Below are 19,908 nucleotides of genomic sequence, written 5' to 3'. Positions count from 1 at the left end.
CCAATGGTTGCTGTATAGATTTAATCATAGAAATAGATAAGGTCTTTTGCATCGAATAAAATATATCGAACAAAGCTTTAAGTATAGAGTTGAACTTACTCGAAGTTGTATGGTAGCCATATAGTAGAGTGTTGTTGGAGAGTTTTGAAAGCCAGGTCAATGTATGCCGCAACCTTAAAGGACTCTTCCCTTAGTTTCGTCGTACGGATATGCTCTTTCTCCCGAAGAGTCTTTGCAGCAGCTAGCTCTTTGGCATCCAGTTTTCACTGTTTAGGGTAATTAAAATTTGTTTAGGCTATAGCTTGAGGGTCTATATACCCGGCTTTCACACTTGTCATCTGTTTGACAATGTGCACTTGCATTCTACAAATCACGATGTGGGTTAGTTACAACAAAATTCAAATATTACATTCATATCATATCGGGAGGATAAGGACTTACAGGCACCACGTACGAATTAGATTCACCTCCATTGCTCCTAGGTGAAAGCATGTCTGCATGTCATTGAAGTCAAAGACAATTTTCCTGGTTAGGCTTCCAAATGTGCCGGTGGAGAAGCATGCTTGTATGAGGTCTATGCTTGTTGGGAGAACACACATGTACCAATCATGGAACATTCTCATTTCAAGTGGTAGGCACTGGATGTCACGGTTTGGTAGGAAGGGCTTGCCTCTTTCATATGTTTTCGGGCAATCCTTTGACCATTTGATGGCATAAATATTTGGATACTGCTTTGTAATTTGGTGGAGTTTGCTAGTGACGATCTCCTCAGAACCCCGTGATGGGACTTTTTTAACTTGGTTCTCAGGCTTGAACTGGTCATGGGAATACCACTTGGACACCGACGAAACATCTTTCATCGGAATATAAACTGGCCTTATGGTGATTGGATGCTTCTTTCAAAGTTCCTATTTAGGCACGTCCTCATCTTCTTGTGCATCACCTTCTTCCGGAGGCACTCGTTGTTCATGTATCGGTTGTGCTTGTTGAGAAGACTGTGGCAAAGTGCTTGTTCAGGAGGCACTCGTTGTTCATGTATCGACTATTCACGTCGTCTTTTTTGAGTTTTAGGAGGGACCTGTATATACGACAGGTCAAAGTGTTAGCAGAGGTAACACAACCAAAGCTTTAGCAAAATTTACAAGCTAAGGTTTTTTCCCTACCTCCTCGTTCGGGTCAAAATCCTTGTCCAAATCTTCCTCCGTTGGCCTCCTTCTGGCTTCACGTGGGAAAGGATCCTCAGGACTTACATCCCTCTTCTGAGTCCTCATCATCAACTTCTTCGCCTTCAGTAGCCTCTCCTGCTCTTCCTTTGCTCCCCTTCCTCCTCGTCACATTGCTCCTGAGTAAGCATCATTTCTAGATCCTTTTCTACCTCGTTATCGAACTGCTCCTGAGTAAGCTGGTCCTCTAGTGCTTGCTCCTCATAGGTTGGCTGCTCATCATGCTCGGGGCATCGGGCTATACTGTCTGGTGTCCGCGACATTATTTCGCGCTTTGTTCTAATAGATGCAAGAAAGTGTGTTTTAGGTACGCGAGAAGGTATAAGAAATCAAAAAGGTCTATAAACCAATGTAGTACTATAAAACAACAATATATTAAAAAACAAGTAGTAGCAGTAGTAGAGGCCTCAGAAACATGTCAATTATCATCTGATCTTGAACTTGGAGCATCAATGCATCATAACAGAGAAGAGAGGAGGTAATGTAGGGGCGGCTGCTAATGATGCCAAGTTCCTCACAAGTTCTTGATCATCAGCTCATATTCCATATAATGTATGGACTTAGATAATTTCATCATCGGCAAAACAAAGGAGAGGAGAGATTTGGCAAAAAAAGAACAGCTGCTTAACAAACATAGAGAGGAAAAGGTGTAAAAAAACAGCAACTGCTTCCCAAACATAGATGATAGGAAATGTGGCAAAAATAGAGGAGAGGAGGGTAGCACAGGGGAGGAGCCGAGGAGGGTAGCAAGTTAGCAACTAGAGTGCGTCTGTATTTGCACGCCGTCTCTATCATCCCACCAAAACCAGCTTCGAAGCAAAACAAACAAATGAACACCTCATTAGTCACCTCCCTGATGACCCTGCTGAAGGTGACGACAGTGGCCACGGCAAAAGAAACAACATACTTTTGGTAACTAAAAAACAATTGCCCATTAAGTAACTAAAGAATTGAAGTAACAATGATTTCTCACATATATATAAGATAAAAGGACCAAAAGCTATCCACTAGAAAATATTCTCACGCTCAGTTCTATATTAGCTAGTACAGGTCACGGATATATCCTAAGAAAAATGTATGACTCAAGGATTCATGTAGAATTAAGCACTTACAAACAGGGTTCAATGAAAGTTAGATTACTCATGCTGAAATACAATTGCTATTTGAAAATTACAGAACTAACATGAGAACAAGTAGAAATGAATGAATTTCCAACTGCTAGAATGAAATCATTATAATTGAGAAGTATCAAAGGTAACTCACATACTAGAAGAGATATGATTAAGTAATTCTAATCTAGAATAAATCGACTTGATTCTAATCCAGAGTAAAGAGAATCAGAACATGATTCTAATAAATTTTCAATTAGGCAAACCCTGCAGTCTGCACAATCAGATGCCTGATTCTAAGCAGCAGTAATCCTTGCACCTAAAAACAAAAGGATGCCAGTCCATTCTGCTGAAAGGAAGAGTATTCCAACAGCTAAACTGAGCACCTCCTAGTCTAAGCTCGCTTCTAGTACTCAAAATCACAACAACAGATGCTTAAAACCTATTAGCTAACAAAGAACCATCGACTCCACGTGGCAGAGATGAGTCCTTGGAACCAAATGAGGTTACATGGACTGGCTGAGATGCGATTAAGTTGGCCTGGTTGCTTGCTGCCAGTAGTATTCACTTGTGCATCGTACATACCAGCTGAGCTACTCGGAGAGCTGTGGTTTGTTCGCGCAGCTTTTATACCAGCTAAATGAACAAAAACAGTAGAGGGGAAGCCCAAAGTAGCAAAAGGATGCCACTACTTTCCATTTCACTGAAAGTGCAAGTCATGTTATAGAAAAACCAAACACCTATCATTCTAACCGCAATTCCAATACTCAAACTGCCAAAACAGGAACCCATGACGAAACAGAAAAAAGTTAATAGTACGCTTTTACTGAAATGGATGCCACTTGCACTTAATAATAGCAAATTGATGCCACTTGCTATTTCACTGAAAGGAAGAGCATTTCAGTCTAAGATCGCTCCTAGTACACAAACAGCGCTAGCAGGAAAGACTTTTCTAGCAGCTAATATAACAGAAAAATCAAGCACCTATCATGCTAACTGCATTTCTAATACTTCAAATCGCTAAAACAGGAAACCGTCATGATAGAACAAAGAAAAAGTACTACTACATTTTTGCTGAAATTGGTGCCACTTGCGCCTAATAATAGCAAATGGATGCCACTTGCTATTTCTTTCTTATTAGTAGGAAACAGGGAAACAGTAAAGACATAATACATGCACAAATTGATTAAAGCAAAGTGTAAACATGTCTAGGGATTAGATCTATTGCACAGTTGCAGGGGGGAATCAAATTGCTTTAAAAATGCAAGTGTGAATGACCTTGAAGGCTAAAGCCAGTTTCAGTGGGGTTTCATACTCATTTAATGAGGTAAGACATCAGTAGATAGTAAAAGGGATGAGGTAGCAAATAAATATAAGATAAAAGGAACTGATATAGTGTAAAATAGTATCATTTTGCCAACTGTACTAAGACTTCACTACTAATCCATGAAATTTGTTTTTGCAGGTACTTCTTAATAATCGATGATATATGGGATTGGAAAGTTATTGAATCTGTTTTACTAGGAAATAATTGTGGTAGTAGAGTGGTGATAACTACAAGGGTTTACTCTGTTGCTATTGCCTATTGCAACAATAAAGATAATGTTTATGAGATGAAAACACTAAATGAACATGACTCAAGAGCACTATTTGTTCATAGAATATATGGTACGGAAGAAGCTTGCCCTGATGTACCAGACGAGATCTTAACTGGTATTCTAAAGAAATGTGGTGGTTTGCCACTTGCTATTGTCAGCATAGCAAGCTTGCTTCTAGCTAAAGATCCTAGGCAAAGGTCAACATGGGATTATGTAAGGAAGTCTTTGGTAGCCATGTTTGAAGGAGACAATCCTACTCTTAAAGAAATGGAGCAACAGTTAAATGTCAATAGGACACATCCTATAGTAGATGACAAATCTGATTTCCTGGGAAACTAATAGCATGCACAACCAAGTTCAGATAGCAAAGGCATACCTAGAGCAGAGAGCGGGGGCGTTCAGATCAGCTAGCTTTGCCGGGAAGTCACGGACTGAGACAAACTGAAAAATCCAAAAAGAGGGTCATAAATCCTGACTTTGCTAATTATCCTAAAACAACATCCATACATATTACTCACTAACAGGCCAGCACCCATCAAATAATGAATGGAAAATTAGAAATAACAAATTCCATGGCAAATCAAGACTGAACAGTAAATAGCACAATTGGATGAGAAACAACAAAGTAATTATATGTCTAAACAAATATCGTAAAAGGCTTAGACTTATTATTTCTAAAAAAATCATGGTATGTTACAAGTTTAAGCACCATTAAGCGTTAGGCCACAAAGATTATGGCATAACTAGAATTCTTTTGGTGTGCCAACAGTACGTATAATTGTATATTCTCAAATCATGGCAGAGAGAGTGATTTTATAATATCCTCAAAATAAATACCAATTGACATAAAAGCACAGGGATATGCTTCTCTTCTTACCCAGAGAACTTTCATGTGGCTTTTCTATAATAATTTACTAGGTCACTAAACAGAAGTGAGCATTGCTCCTGGCAGCCTCATAACCACAAGGATGACCAAATACACATGAGACTACATGGTGAAATGAGAGGCGCTCTTTTCTGATTCTACTGTGGATCCAGCACATACAGTCAATAAACTTAGTCACATCATGCGAAGAATATACATGTCCATAACATTAAATGGGCAATCATCCCTTCCCCGGTATATGCTGATAGCTTGGATTCTTTTTAATAGCTTATTCCATGCCGATAATCAGGTCAACACAAAGGTATCTATCAAAATCAAATTCGACATTGTGTTTCACCTCATCGCTAAACCGAAAAGTTAGGCAGTAGCATGATCAGGACTACTCAAAATAGATATAGGCAACTACCAAGTAATCGAGGAATTCTCAAACTATTTGTAAAATGCACAAAATCAGAATAATCTCAAATAGACACGGCTTATTAACAGGGGATGGAACCCAAAATTATAGGAGGCCAGTGCACTAACTACCACTACTAATTGACCAAAAATACCCTAAATACATCACTACCAGTTCGCCACTAATTCATCAAGAAAATACACTAAGACACCCGGTGGGGGAAAAGAAAGAGAGATGAATGGTTAGGGTTGCGATCAGGCTGCAGACCTAGTGCTGAGAGTGCCGTTCTCCAGCGCTGGACCCATTGGCGAGCACGAGCTACCTCCTCCTAGGGTTCGCGCCACCGGGAAGTCACTAGGGGAGTTCACGCCGCCGGGGAGTTCACTAAGACAGGACGCGGTCGCTGGGGTAGTTCGCGCCGCCGGAGGAAGTCACGCTGAAGACAGCAGGAGGGGATGGTGCCAGCCCATCTTCCTCAGCGCCGCGAAGGGGAAGCAGGAGGGGAAGGAGGCGGGCGACCTTCACTGCTAAGTGTCTCACGCAAACCCTAGCCACCGTGGCGGCTGGACTGGGGAAGGCGGTGTTTGGGGGAGGAAGCGTGGCGGGGACGGAGGCTATCATAGGAGGACGACAGAGGTGAGAGGAAGCGGCGCGAAGAGAGCGGTGGCTAGGGCACGGAGGCGGTGGTGGTGGCGGGAAACACTTGGGCAGCCTAATGGCGTCGGGAGGAAGAAGAGATCGCCCAACACTTCTTCACCCGAGCGCTCCTGGTTTTATACTCAGGATGATTTGTAGGGGCGGTTCCTGAACCAGCCGCCCCTACAAATGCATTTCTAGGGGCGGTTCCTGATCCAACTGCCCCTACAAATGTATTTGTAGGGACAGTTTCTGATCTAGCCGCCCCTATAAATGCATTTCTATTTTATTAAATTTTTAATTTTGTATTTTTAAATCATAAAAACACAAAGTAAATGCATATACTATTTTGTATTATTCTATATATGCACAAATATATATAAAAACAATTGTAGTCATAAAAGTTGTAAACATAACTCAATCTTGCCATGTGACTACAATTTGAATTTTAAAAATTTGAATTTTAAAACTTCGACTACAATTTTATGACATTAAATGAAATAAAATGAAAATGTTGTAAACATAAAAGTTATATAACTCATGAACATGTACAACTAGTTTGGTCATCTTGTCATGTGACTTTGTTTGAATGATTCAAAATTTGAAATTCAAACAATTTCAACTTGAAACAATATTTTAAAAGAGTAAATGATTTCAGCTAAAAAACACATGCATACCAAAGTTGTAGAACTCATCAATATATACAACTTTTATTTTGATCATATTTTCATTTGACGAAATTTGAACAGTTGAAATTTTGAATTTCAATAAATGACAACTTCAAACAAGATTTTAAAACCTTAAATGATTTCAACAATAAAAGTCGTGAACATAAAAGTTGTTGAACTCATCACTATCTACAACTTTTATTTTGATCACTTCTTCATGTGACAAAGTATTAGTAAACATCACTCACAAATTCACATATGGCACATAGTTTCATGAACTATACGGGAAACATATTGATTTGTGAATAATGTTTACTATCACTTTGTCAGATGAAGAAATGATCAAAATAAAAGTTATAGATCTTGATGAGTTATACAACTTTGGTATTCATCACTTTTTCAGCTGAAATAATTTAGTGGTTGAAAATCTCGTTCGAACTTATCATTTTTTTTAATTTAAAAATTTAAAGTGCTTAAACTTTGTCAAATGAAAAGAATGACCAAATCAACACAGTAACTTGATAGGGCATGATTTTAGAAAATTTTAGGAAAAAAATCATCACATTTGGAGTTAGTATGAGGGAGAAAGACTAGTTACAAATTTTACTCAGAGATTAAAAAGAAAAATCACAACTATTCATGATGATCAATGATGAACAATTTGATTTCTCTTTTTAATGTGTGGCTGAAACTTGTAACTAGTTTGTCTCCCTCATACTAACTCCAAATGTGATGGTTTTTTCCTAAAATTTTCTAAAATCATGCTCTATCATTTTAGTGTAGTCATCTATCTTTGTCACTAATTTTAAACAATTCAAATTTTGAATTTTAGAAAATGACAGCTTTAAACCTGATTTTCAACAAATAAATGATTTCAGCTGTAAAGGTAATGAATATAAAAGTTGTTGAACATATCACTATCTACAACTTTTATTTTGATCATCTTTTTATTTGATAAAATTTGAATAGTTCAAATTTTGAATTTCAGAAAATGACAACTTCAAACCTGATTTTCAACCACTAAATGATTTCAGCTGTAAAGGTGATGAATATAAAAGTTGTATAACTCGTCAAGATCTCCTACTTTTATTTTGGCCATTTCTTCATTTCATAAAGTGTTAAGTGATTTCATAAAGTTTTAGTAGTAATAGAGTGGATGTTGAAATAGATTCATCTAGATGTTCCAAAGGATAGTCTCACACATATGCATATATGTAGTCTCACACACATACAAAAATATGTAGTCTTACACACATACATAAATATATAGTCTCACACGCATGCATAAATGAAGTCTTACAAACAAACTCTCCACGTTCAACAACTTGCTAGCCCGCTGTAACGACTTTCCCCTTGACACCTTTTCATTCCCATGGTAATATGTCTTTGGGTAGGTTATTTTCCACAACACTGATCTTCTTAGGAAAGTTTGTGAATAGTGGCATCTCATCATAGTTATTGTAAGCTTCAACATCGTCCACGCCATCAACTCCGATAATGTGTTGTTTTCCGAAGGCAACCATGTGCTTTGTCTTCGTCTTCGGGGGGAGGTTACTTTGTGGGTCAGACATATAGAAAACTTGTGCGACACATGAAGCAAGCACCCATGGGTCATCTTGGTAGCCTAGATTCTTAAGGTCCAGGACTCTCAATCCGATCTCGTTCAGTTGATGTTGTTTGATCCAGCAGCATCGAAATAGCGCCACCGTTATATCCCTTCCATAGTCAAGTTCCCATATCTCTTCAATGATGCCAAAGTATTGGATCTTTCGCCCCAATCCATCGAGAGTTTCTATTCGAATGCCGCTGTTTTGGTTCAACTATCCTTTGCGTGAGTATAGTACGTATACCCATTGATGTCATAAGCATTCCAAGATGTCACTTGTCTCGATGGCCCCTCCACCAACCTGCTGATGGTAATAGAGTCTATGGTTTCTCTAGGTGGAATGTTTTGGTCCTTCAACCATGTAGTTAGTCATTGCTTATGCTGTTTCATGACCCAATCATCCGAACGACAATTTCTGTCCTCCATAATGATAGCCAAGTGTTCATCATTATACGGTTGCATCAGTTGTGTACTCTGCAAGACACTATAATGCACCTGACTCATCTCTTTGTAATTATGGTCGATGAACACTTTTCTACCACTAGTGCCCTACCCAGCCAGCCTACCCTTGTGACAAGAATCGAGTTTACCAATCCCTTTCTGTACTTTTAGGTACTCTTGACAGCACTTGATGACTTCTTCAGTACTATAACTCTCTATCATGGAGCCCTCTGGGTATGCTCAATTTTGCATGTATCGACTTAGAACCGACATGAACCGCTCATAGGACCACATTTCATACAAGTAGCAAGGGCCCAACGCCTGTATGTGATGAACCATGTGAATCATGAGATGTGGCATTATATCAAAAAAAGCAGGAGGTAAACACATCTCTAGTTGGTTTTGTGTCTCCACCACAAATTCATGTAGGTCACTCAGCTCTTGCTTGACAATCATCTTCTATGAGATCTTCGAAAAGAAGTAGCACATGCGGGTGATGGCCATTTTCAAGAACTCTGGCTTTATAGCCTTGATTGCAATAGGTAGAAACACTGTCAACATCACATAACAATAGTGAGCCTTGCAGTGTGTTATTGACAAGTCATTCATCGACACTAGCTTCTTCATATTTGCTGAAAACCCAGTCGAGACTTTGACCCCCCTTAGGAAAGTGCATATAGCTCTCTTCTCGTCTGGTGTTAGGTTGAAGCACGCCGCGGGCAGAGTGTATTTTTCATTAGCCTCAGGTACCAGGTGAAGCTGTGGCATCACGTTTAGCTGCACCATGTTTTTCCGTGCTTTTAGACCATCCTTTGACTTGCCTGTGTCCATCAAGGTGGCAATGAGACTCTCAAAGACATTCTTCTGCACGTGCATAGCATCAATGGCATGGGGGACCTCCAAGTCTGGCCAATAAGGCAGATACTGAAAGAAGATCGATTGTTTCTTGAAAGGTACGCCTTTGATAGGAGGTGTGCTTCTATCTCTATTCGTCCTATCTGGATTCTTCTTTCTATAGACGACGCGTTTGTTTTTCACCATTCTATACATGTGTTCTCCGTTATGACATCTCTTCGGAGGGGGTTCAATCTTCGGGGCATTGTCATAAAATCTAAAGAACAATTTGCTGCGGTACTTGTGACTTGTCTTTAAGAAGCGTCGGTTCCTTAGGTAAACTATATTCTTAGATGCATCTAGGTACACCCATGTAGTACCATCCAAGCAAACCAAGCATCCCGTCTTCCCTTTGATCTGTCCAGACAAAGCAAACAGCGTGGGGTAATCATTGGTAGTAACAAATATTATTGCTCTACATATGAACTCCTCCTTTTGGAATGCATCGTACATCTGCTCTCTATGCCTCCATAGCCTCTCCATTTCTTGCATCAAAGGCTCGAGGAACACGTCTATATCAATGCTTAGTTGTTTAGGGCTAGGAATAAGAATAGTGAGGAGAAGATACTTTCTCTTCTAACACAACCATGTTGGGATGTTGTACATGATCAAGATCACTGGCCAAGTGCTGTGGTCGCTCATCCTCTCATTGAAGGGATTCATTCCATCGGTGCTCAAGCCAAACCGTACATTTCTTGGATCATCGCTGAATTCTTTGTGCTTCTCATCAAACCTTTGCCACTGATTACAATCAGCTGGGTGTGCAATCTTATCATCATCTACCTTGCGCTCATCATCCCACCATGTCATGAGTGTGGCTTCTTTAGGGTTTAGGAAGATATGTCTCAAGCGGTCGGTCACTGGCAGGTACCACATTACCAAGGCAGGAATTCTTCTCTGCTTTGCATCGTTGCCTAATGGAGTGTCCTCTAGGGGCTGAGATTCTTGTACCACCTTTTTTGTATCCTTCCTATTCCTTTTTTTCCCATAGAGGCTTCGTCCCTATCGTAAATGTCATTGTTCTTGTACCGGCTGGCCCCACACCGGGGACATTTATCCAGTGACTTGAACGTTTCGCCACGAAAAAGTATACCGTGGCTGGGGCATGCATGGATTTTTTCAACCCTCATTGTCAATGGACTTATGACCTTCTTCGCTTGGTATGTGTTGGCGGGAACTGAGTTTGGTTGTGGCAGCACCCATAATAGGAGATGTAATAGATCATTGAAACTACAGTGTGACCAGCCATACTTAGCCTTCAGGATGAGTAGCTCAAGCACAAAACATAGCAATATCTAATGTGTCTGACAACCCTTTTCAACACCATACACAATCTCCTTTTATGCTTTTATCACCCTTTCCAAATTTTCTAGACCTTCTAGGCTATTTAGTAAAATATTTGGTCCAAGGGCTCGAATCATGTTCTCCAAATCATCTTCATCCCCGACACGTGCTCCACCATCATTATTGGCACCACCTTCGTCGTTACCAATCCCAACCACCAGCATCACCAACTTGTTTATTGCCAAACTCGAAATTCATTCGTGCATCAAGCTCTGCTGAATATTGGGACATGGATTCTATGGTTTCGTCATCGTATTCCTCCTTTTCCTCGTCGTTAACAATAATCGTTTCACCACGATGAATCCACACTGTGTAGTCCTCAATAAATCCTCGCATAATCAAATATGATCTGATGATAGTCACATCTGTCCATGCCATACGGTTCTTGCAATCTTTACCGAGACAAATAATTGTATCCTTATTCTCTTTCAATGTCATTGCATGCTTCTTTGCTGCTTCAATAAATTTATCCACCTCTTCACGAAAACCTGCCTTAAACCTTAACGAACCATACATCCAAGAGTTCATGTACTCCATGTTTTACAACAACAACAACAAAACAAACATTAAAGGACTACTTATTCAGATATATATAAAAATAAATTAAATTAATAATTACTTGAGAATAATTGTATATACTTCAGATATATATGAATATAAATCTAATATAATTACATAAAACAAACAAACACACCATGGTAGAGGAAAATTAATTAATGGTCCATTTATCCATAAATAATTAAAATACATATTTGTTGATTACAATAAACAATTTTAAAGACAACAATTAGCAACAATTATATTTTACCCAATATCTTTCATACAAACCCTAGTCCAATTTCATCAAACATAAATTTATAAAAACGAAATTAATAAAAAAACCAAACCCTAGATCTAGATCCACATGCACATGAAACATGGATCAAATAAAGGTATGATATTGTTCCCCTCCCTAATTTATCCTAGTACATTCAAAACTTGGATCGAATTTGCTTCATAAGTAGCTCAAGCACCATAGAAGAGAGAGAAAAACAAAACTCTAATTACTCACTAACCAACCATTAAAACTTAAAAAAAATTGTGGAATAACATTTTCTTACCTTCTACAATCTCTCCATCAAAGGATTTGAGACAAAAACCTTCCCCCTTAGTAGAACAATTTTTGGGAGGTGCCTAAAGCCTCCCCATCTTTCTTTCACGGGTTAAAGTGAGTGACGTGAGGAGGAAGAAGGTGCTGCAGTTTATTTTATATGTGGATCATTTGTAGGGACGACTAGTGATTGAGCCGCCCCTATAGATAGCAGGTATTTATACAAGGGCATTTGTAGGGGCGGCTCAATCACTAGCCGTCCCTATAAATAGCAACGCCGGGGGCGGCTGGTGAGTAGGCCGCCCCTACAAATCAGATCCATTTGTAGGAGCGGCTCGTATCACCAGCCACCCCTATTGCTCTATTTGTAGGGACGGCTGATGGCTGGGCTCTCGAGCACGTCATCGTAGGGACAACTCCATCACCGGCCGTCTCTAAAAAAAAATTTATCCGGGTGCTACGAACCATTTTTCGCGTAGTGACTGGAAGCCACTCACGACGCACGCATCAACCTACCGGCGCTTCGTCGGGGGTGGCCGCCACCGGTAAGAACTTGTCCAGGGCACGGGCCCTTTGAGCTCGGTTTGCTCTCGCGTTCCTCCGCCGGCTAAACCTCCACGGGACGAACCGCCTGTCCAGCGACGGCCCATGCGTCATTAGGGTGGCCTGCAGATGACCTGTCGTCCAACTAACCACTCACCGGCATGAGACCGACGGACCTCGGCAAGTGCCCGCAGCAGGAGTCCTCGTTCATGCAGCAGCAGCCCTGTCGACGACGGCACGGCACGGACGATGTTGCGGCTCCTGGCGAGGGGGACGACGACGCACGCGCGGAAAATGCCGCCGGCCGCGCGGCGGATAGCGACGAGCCTGTCCTCTTTCTTTGGCAACCGAGATGAGAATGAAGATTCCATTGGACATGATTTTGGCTCAAATGCTCTGTTCTTCAGCCGTATTTTTCAGCGAACGAACAATATTTTCCTCTCCCAACAAATGAGCATAAGCATAATCCAAATTTCAGCGAATTCGAAGCCGTAAGAGTTGCTCTGAATGCACCACGTCCGCGCGTGCGTGTCGATCGTGAACCGCTCGCCTGCAGTCTGTCCGCGCACCAGTTTCTCCTGCCTTGGTGGGATAGGAGGGTGCTCGAATTAAGTGTACCGACCCTCGCTCCGTGGCCCAATCGTGAATGCCCGAACGACGATTAGCCATGCAGAGGCTAACGGTGCGTGGTTTATTTGTACGTGATTTAAGCAAACCGATCGTCTGTGCACGTGCACGCAACGACTATATACTAAACCGATTCCGGCGTAGCAAATGTAAAGCTGTAACAGGCCAACTGTTGTGCTTTTGCCTCCAAAGGAGCGCTGATTCGAGAGTTCACAAACTCCACACGCAAAAATATGCAACCTCCTCACACACCAGGCATTAGCATATATCAGTTCATCCCAAACGCAACAAGGAATTGAAGAAAGCACAGAACGCCTCAACACGGCAGACTAATTAATGAGTAACCATTGAATCGGAGAAAGGATAATGCAAAAGTCAAACATATTGTACAACTGGTCAACAACAAAACCAGAACAGATCGACTCATTAAGGCCCTGTTTGGTTTCCATAAGTCAGGTGACTTATTAAGTCAGGTGACAGAAAACCAGTGACTTATGCCTATTTGGTTATAGATGACTTATAAGCTCATGCCTGTTAAGTAAAAGGTGTGAACCCCACGCGAAAAAGGTGGCTTATAAGTTTTAAGTAGGGGGGAACCAACTTATTTCTTATAAGCAGGGGTGACTTATAAGTTGATGGTGTTTGGCAAAATCAGTCACTTATTTCACTTTTTAACTTATAAGTAGGTGACTTATTTGGAACCAAACAGACCCTAAGCCAAAAGGTATACTGCTAGCATTTCTTCTACGTCGCGCGCCGATGCGAGATCGAGCATGTATGTAGGTGCTTACATCAAGGACTTGAGCGACCGCGCCTTCACGGGCTTCCTCCACCGCTTCCACGGGATCTTCCTCTTGCCATCACCATTGCTAGCTTTGGGATCACCATTTCCATTCATGCTGTGGCCAGAGATACCAAGTCCATCAAAGTCGTCATCGCTGCTGCTCCCCTCATCGACGCCAGCAATCCCTGCTGTGTCATCTTCGCAGCTAGATGCATCACCACGGGCTGCAGTCGCAGTCTGATTGGTATCATCATCATGACCCTCATCAACTTCAGCCTGCTGCTGACTCGGAGAAGCATCATCTTTTGCGTGATCCTCATCTTCTTCTTGCTTTGCAGGCACAGGTCCGTTCATGCCGCCGCTTCTACACTGCCTCTTGGACCGGAATGGGCCGAACCCAGCATAGTAGTAGAAGCCCTCGGTCGCACTGAGGTCACTGCCAGGCTTCTTCTTCCTCGGCTTGTTGCGTGTGGAGGACTTGGAGGCAGCTGCTGGCACTGGCACCAGCACTGGCGCTGTCTCCTCCAATTTTGCCACAGAGGGAGACTCAAAATAGGGGTTTAAGTAGGAGCGCTTCTGCACGAAATGGTACTCACAGAGGGTGTCGGGTTGGCTCACTGGCCGGTTGCAGTGCCACCGTTTACCGTCGTTCTTCTTGCACAGCCAGACCCGTGCTCCCACATTCTGCCCCTCCTCTTTCTTGACCTTTGCCTTCTTATTGGCCTCGCCCTCCTTCTCCTTACTGCTCATTGCAGGCTTCTTCACAGTGTCACGACGCAGCTTCGTGTTATCCCCGCCAGCTGCAGCCTGCAGGTTCTTCTTCTTGGCGGAGGAGGCGGCTGGCATGGTGGCTGAGAAGAGCCAGCTCGAGCGGGTCGTGACATGGACGAAGTACTTGTCCACGATGTCATCCTCCACCTAATTCAGTGAAACAGCCAAACAAGTTAATTAATCGAAACAAAAGCACGCACAGACGGATTCCCAAACCGCAGACGGGACGAAATGGGGGCGCGGATCTAGGGCTCGACCCGGCCGCCGCCCCAGCGATTCCAAACCTAGGCGCGACGCGGTGCAGAAATTAGCACGAGGGAAGAGTAGCTAACCGCTCCTAGACACTAGTCAGGCGAGTATCCCCAGCCGAAACAACCTGCTGGACGGCTATTTGGACCCGCCGGCGGCCAACCCTAGCAACATAGACGAACCGAACACAGCGGCAGGGAAAGCTGCTGCTGCGACTCTCACCAAACCAGCGAGTTTGCGGCGCATGGAACACAGAGCAACCCGAAGTGCAGAACTGAGAGGAGAGAGTGAGGAGAAGGGGTGGGGGAGCGGAGGCGCTGACCTGTGGGTCGGAGAGGGAGAACTCGGCGATGAGGTCCCATGGCGAGCGGCTGAGCTCGCAGGGCTCCGCAGAGGAAGCAGAGGGGCCCGAGAAGCCGGGCCCGCCGCTGGATTCGGGCGCGGAGCACGGCGCAAGGTGCGCCGCCGGCGGCGGCGGTGGCAGCAGGTCGAACGGAGGCGCCGCACCAACGGGCGGGGCAGCGGAGGCGGAGTAGGCAGAGCCTAGGAGGCGGGAGGCGCTCTTGCGGATCCGCATGGTGCGTGCCGCGCTGATGAGCTGAAGGTGGAGGGATCTGAGGCGGGGGGCGCTAGGGTTTGGGATTTTGGTGGAGTCGGGAGGTGGACTTGGCGAGGAAGATGGCGCAAAATAAACGAGAGAGGGTGATGGACTGATGGGTGGTGGACTGGTGGGCTTAGCAGCTTGCGTCCGATTCGGTAGGCTCCGTTCCCTTTTTATTTCGGTCTGGCCTTTTCCGCTGGTGCGCAGTGCGCAGTGCGCTAGCTTCACGTGGCGTTGGCGCTACGGCCACATCTCGAGATGCCTCGCGCGTTCCAGTTGCTACGCGTGCGTGGGCATGTGCATACCATCTCTAATAACAGTTTTTACTGAACTGCGCTTTCTAAATCGTCATTTTAAATTATTTTAATACAAATTGCTCTTTGTATCCGATCTCACTAATTAATGTTTTCCAAATTTCAAGATTGACAAGAGAATTCAAGCATGTGAATAAAGTCATGGACTTAAATCCGAGTGAGCATGTTCTACCACAAGAAACCTAACCAACCAAACTATGCTTAATTCGCCTCGCTAGTTAGTGTTCTAATCCAGTAATAACCATGAGATAACCCATAACTTTTCATTTCTAGAAAAAAAATTGTTTCCACTACTTTCTATTTTTTAAAAACTACAAAGTTATACTCACAAATTTTATGCATAATATTTTTGTAGAACATAACTTATAACCATAATTTCTAATCATAGTCGTTTAAATGTATTTTTGACATTAGTTTATATAAACTTATCATGATAACTTTTCTATATGACATCTGAAACCCAACTTTTGTTCATAATTATCCAATGTACAAATCTTTCATAACAATTTCTAAATATAGCATTTTTAGCACAACTTTTACATAACAAAATTGCTAACATAACTTACACATAACCTTCTACATATAAGTTTTTTTTGTTCAATGTTTTTTAGGAAATATTCATAGACCACCCCACAACCTAAAATGTTTTATACCCTAGTATCAAAGTTACAGGGTTGGGGACCCGGATGACATCATGATACAAAATTCGACCCAAATATTAAAACCGGAAGCAGTGTAATCCAAAACGCTAATCGATAAATAGTCGGTCACCCTTCGTTTAGCATTTAGAGCATCTCCAGCAATACTACCTATCCCCAATTTAGGTAGTCGGAGCAAAAAACCAACTCCAGCAAACTACCTACTACACCCCACAAATTTATTGGCTACCCAAATCCCCCCTCCCACTACCTATTCCTATTGGGCCAGAGGTCGCTACCCAAAAGTCCGTTAGACCGTTTTGCTCATGCGTCGTCCTCCCGTCCGACCACACCCCCTGCCCGACGCCGGCCTTCCCCCACCACCGCTGGCGCCCTATCCATCGCCGGACCTCCCATCGGCCATATCGAGAGGTCCTCTGCTGGTGCCAGCCTTCCTCCGTCGTGGCCGGCCCTTTCCTTCGTCGGATCCAGCTCCCTAGCCAGATCCGTCCTCCCCGGTGGATCCCGCCCGCCGCTCCGTCCATCGCCGTCCAGGAGGCTCCCGTCACCCTGTTCAACGCCGGGTCGGAGGCTCCCCGCCGCCTTGTCTATCGCTGGGTCGGAGGCTCACCACCGCCCTGTTCAATGTCGACGCATCTCGGGCGCCCAATCATCGTCGAGACCCTATCCTTCTGGCCTCCACGCGACACTGACAAGGACATCCGTCCTCTGCGCTCACCTTCTTCCATCCTCCCTAACCACGAGGTATGACGTCGTACTATGCCTAGATTGCTGCTCCCATATGTAGCTGTCTGAATAATTCACATGTGAAACTCTGGCCATTTGTAGATGGTTTTGTTTGATGATGATGAAGATAATATTTTCAACCAATTCTTCGAGGTCGATGATGAGTCTGATGATGATGCTCTTATTTTGAGCTTGATTGCACATGATGAGGAAGAGGAGAGAAGCAAGAAGAGGCATCGTGGATCAGTCCCTGGACGCCAGGTGGTTCACAGAGACATTTCAGCTGGCAATTTGAGAATTGTCACCGATTATTTTTCAGATGTACCTATGTACAATGACAATTTTTTCAGGAGAAGGTTTCAGATGTCTAGAAATCTATTTTTGCGGATTGTTGATGGTGTCGAAGCTCACAATGACTATTTCAGGCAAAGACCAAATGCTGTAGGGCTACTTGGTGCCACTGTGTTGTAGAAAGTGGTTGGTTCAATCCATATGCTTGCATATGATCTACCAGCCGATTCAATGGATGAGGTAGTGAGAATAGCAAAAAGCACAATGATTGAGGCCTTCAAGCATTTTGTTAGGGCCGTAGTAGATGTCTATGGAGATCAGTACTTGAGACCACCAAATGATGATGACACAAGGAAGCTATTGGCCTCAAATGGGAGGAGAGGATGGCCGAGCATATTGGGTTGCATAGACTGTATGCATTGGCGATGGAAGAATTGTCCTACAGGTTGGAAAGGATATTATTCAGGACATGTTGATGGCCCTACTATGATCCTAGAAGCCATGGCTTCTCAAGATTTGTGGATTTGGCACTCATTTTCTAGACTACCGGGCTCACTCAACGACATCAATGTATTGCAGCGATGACCACTCTTCCACAGGTTAACTTTTGGAACTTTTCCTTCTGTTGAGTACTTTGTGAATGGCAACAAATACACTATGGGATACTACCTAGCTGATGGCATTTATCCTTCATGGGCTACTTTTGTGAAGAGTTTTTGGAACCCATAAGGCAACAAAAAAGTTCACTTCACACAAGCACAAGAATCTGTGAGGAAAGATGTAGAGAGAGCATTTGGGGTTCTTCAATCTAGGTTTGCCATGGTGAGAGGACCTTGTAGGACATGGGACAAGGATACCATTTGGTACATCATGATCGCTGCTGTAATTTTGCACAACATGATCATAGAAAATGAGAGGGGGCCGAGGAAGAGGATTTTGACTATGAACAGGATGGTGGTGAGGTGTTGAGGCCAAAGGATTATCGTTGTGACCCAAATGTTGTGAGTGAATTCTTGCGTATACATAATGAGATTGAAGACCGAACAATTCATGAGCAACTTCGTGATGATTTGGTAGAGCATTTGTGGGCATGTCATGGTGTGTCGTAGTGAGATTTAGATTTGTTTGATTATATGGTTCTATGTCGTCATACATTATTTGAACTTTGTAGTATCCTATTTTGATTAATTATAATTGAACATTGTAGTATCATATTTTGATTAATGAAGATCATTATTTGTGTTTGAAATACTCTTGGTTAAATTGTAGAGGAGAAATGAAGATCATAGAGTGGCAACATGCATTTGTGGTAAAAAATAAGTAGTCTGTTTTAGGTAGTACCGTTGGAGACGACGGTAAAAAAATGGGTAGTCTTAGACTAGGTGGCTACCCAAACAGAGAAATAGGTAGTCTGATTTGGGTAGCATTGTTGGAGATGCTCTTAGGCCATTTAGACGGTGTTTAAACTGAGTTAATCGGTCTAAGCGGTTTTGCACAATATTACCCAAATATGTATATTTATTGATGTAAAATCAATTATTCTAGCATTTATACATTTTTATGCAAGTACAAATCAATTATTTTAGTATGTGTATATATTTATGCCACAAAAAGAATAAAATATACATATTTATGCATGTAAGAAATCAAGTATACATATTTATTAATATAATAAACTTTAGTATATAAATTTATGCATATAAAATTTAACTAGATTTACCCGGTGTTCACCTAAACAGCCGTTAAACAATCGTTTAGCCCGTTTAATATCGTTTACCTCTGTTCCATTTAGGATGTTTAGACCATTTACTCCCATTTTTTTGACCGTTTAAACGGTCAACCGTTTAATTTCCGTTTACCCCCTAAACAAAAAAACTTTCCACCTTTTAGAGCAAGATAATAATATAATATAATGCAACTGACTACTGGGTGTATGAATCATTGTAATCTACATCTCAGCCCGCCCATATAGTAGTTATATCTTCATTATTAATACATGACACACTTGTCTCTCCCGCTGAGTGTTGGGTTCATAAACCCAGAGTCCCTGATGGACCCGCTTCCCAACAAAAACTCTGCCCAGCAGACGGTATTACAGCGACGCGCGGGGCTGGCCCAGTTACCTAATGATAGACCGGAAGAGTGATCCAGTCTCCAACCTAAAGGCCTGGCCAAGGAGGGGATGACGCTCGCTTCCGACTCTAACCCGCTTTTCTAACCGGGAATACATCGAACCTCTGCTTACAGCTCTTCTCTGACCGGCACGGTCGGAGCTGACTGGGAACAACCGATCGGGGACACCCGCTTGGTAAGGACCCAAGAAACAGGCGGAGCAGATAAGGCAAGGCGCTTAAGTCAACCATAATACCGAGGACCGTACCCTGCACACCTATAGGACAGTAATGACAGGCCATGCCAGAAGGGTGCTTTGCAACCTTTGTCAGAACACGA

At 42.7% G+C, this 19,908-nt stretch overlaps 1 protein-coding gene and 1 pseudogene across 1 annotated transcript; one reads left to right on the top strand and one right to left on the bottom strand.

Annotated features, from left to right (window-relative positions):
* Positions 1-13,426: 13,426 nt before the first annotated feature.
* Positions 13,427-15,591, bottom strand: LOC136539011 (uncharacterized). Its single transcript, XM_066530929.1, has 2 exons — positions 15,189-15,591; positions 13,427-14,764 (listed from the first exon to the last, which is right to left on the bottom strand). The coding sequence occupies exons 1-2, from the start codon at positions 15,441-15,443 to the stop codon at positions 13,850-13,852; spliced, it is 1,170 nt and encodes a 389-aa protein (XP_066387026.1). The 5' UTR covers positions 15,444-15,591; the 3' UTR covers positions 13,427-13,849.
* Positions 15,592-17,268: 1,677 nt separating this feature from the next.
* On the top strand, positions 17,269-18,566 carry LOC136536657 (uncharacterized; annotated as a pseudogene).
* The last annotated feature ends 1,342 nt before the right edge of the window (positions 18,567-19,908 follow it).

This window comes from Miscanthus floridulus, chromosome 2 (assembly GCF_019320115.1).
Source record: "Miscanthus floridulus cultivar M001 chromosome 2, ASM1932011v1, whole genome shotgun sequence".
Taxonomy (NCBI): domain Eukaryota; kingdom Viridiplantae; phylum Streptophyta; class Magnoliopsida; order Poales; family Poaceae; genus Miscanthus; species Miscanthus floridulus.
Note: the sequence above shows the minus strand (reverse complement) of the source record. Positions and strands in the feature narration are given on the sequence as shown.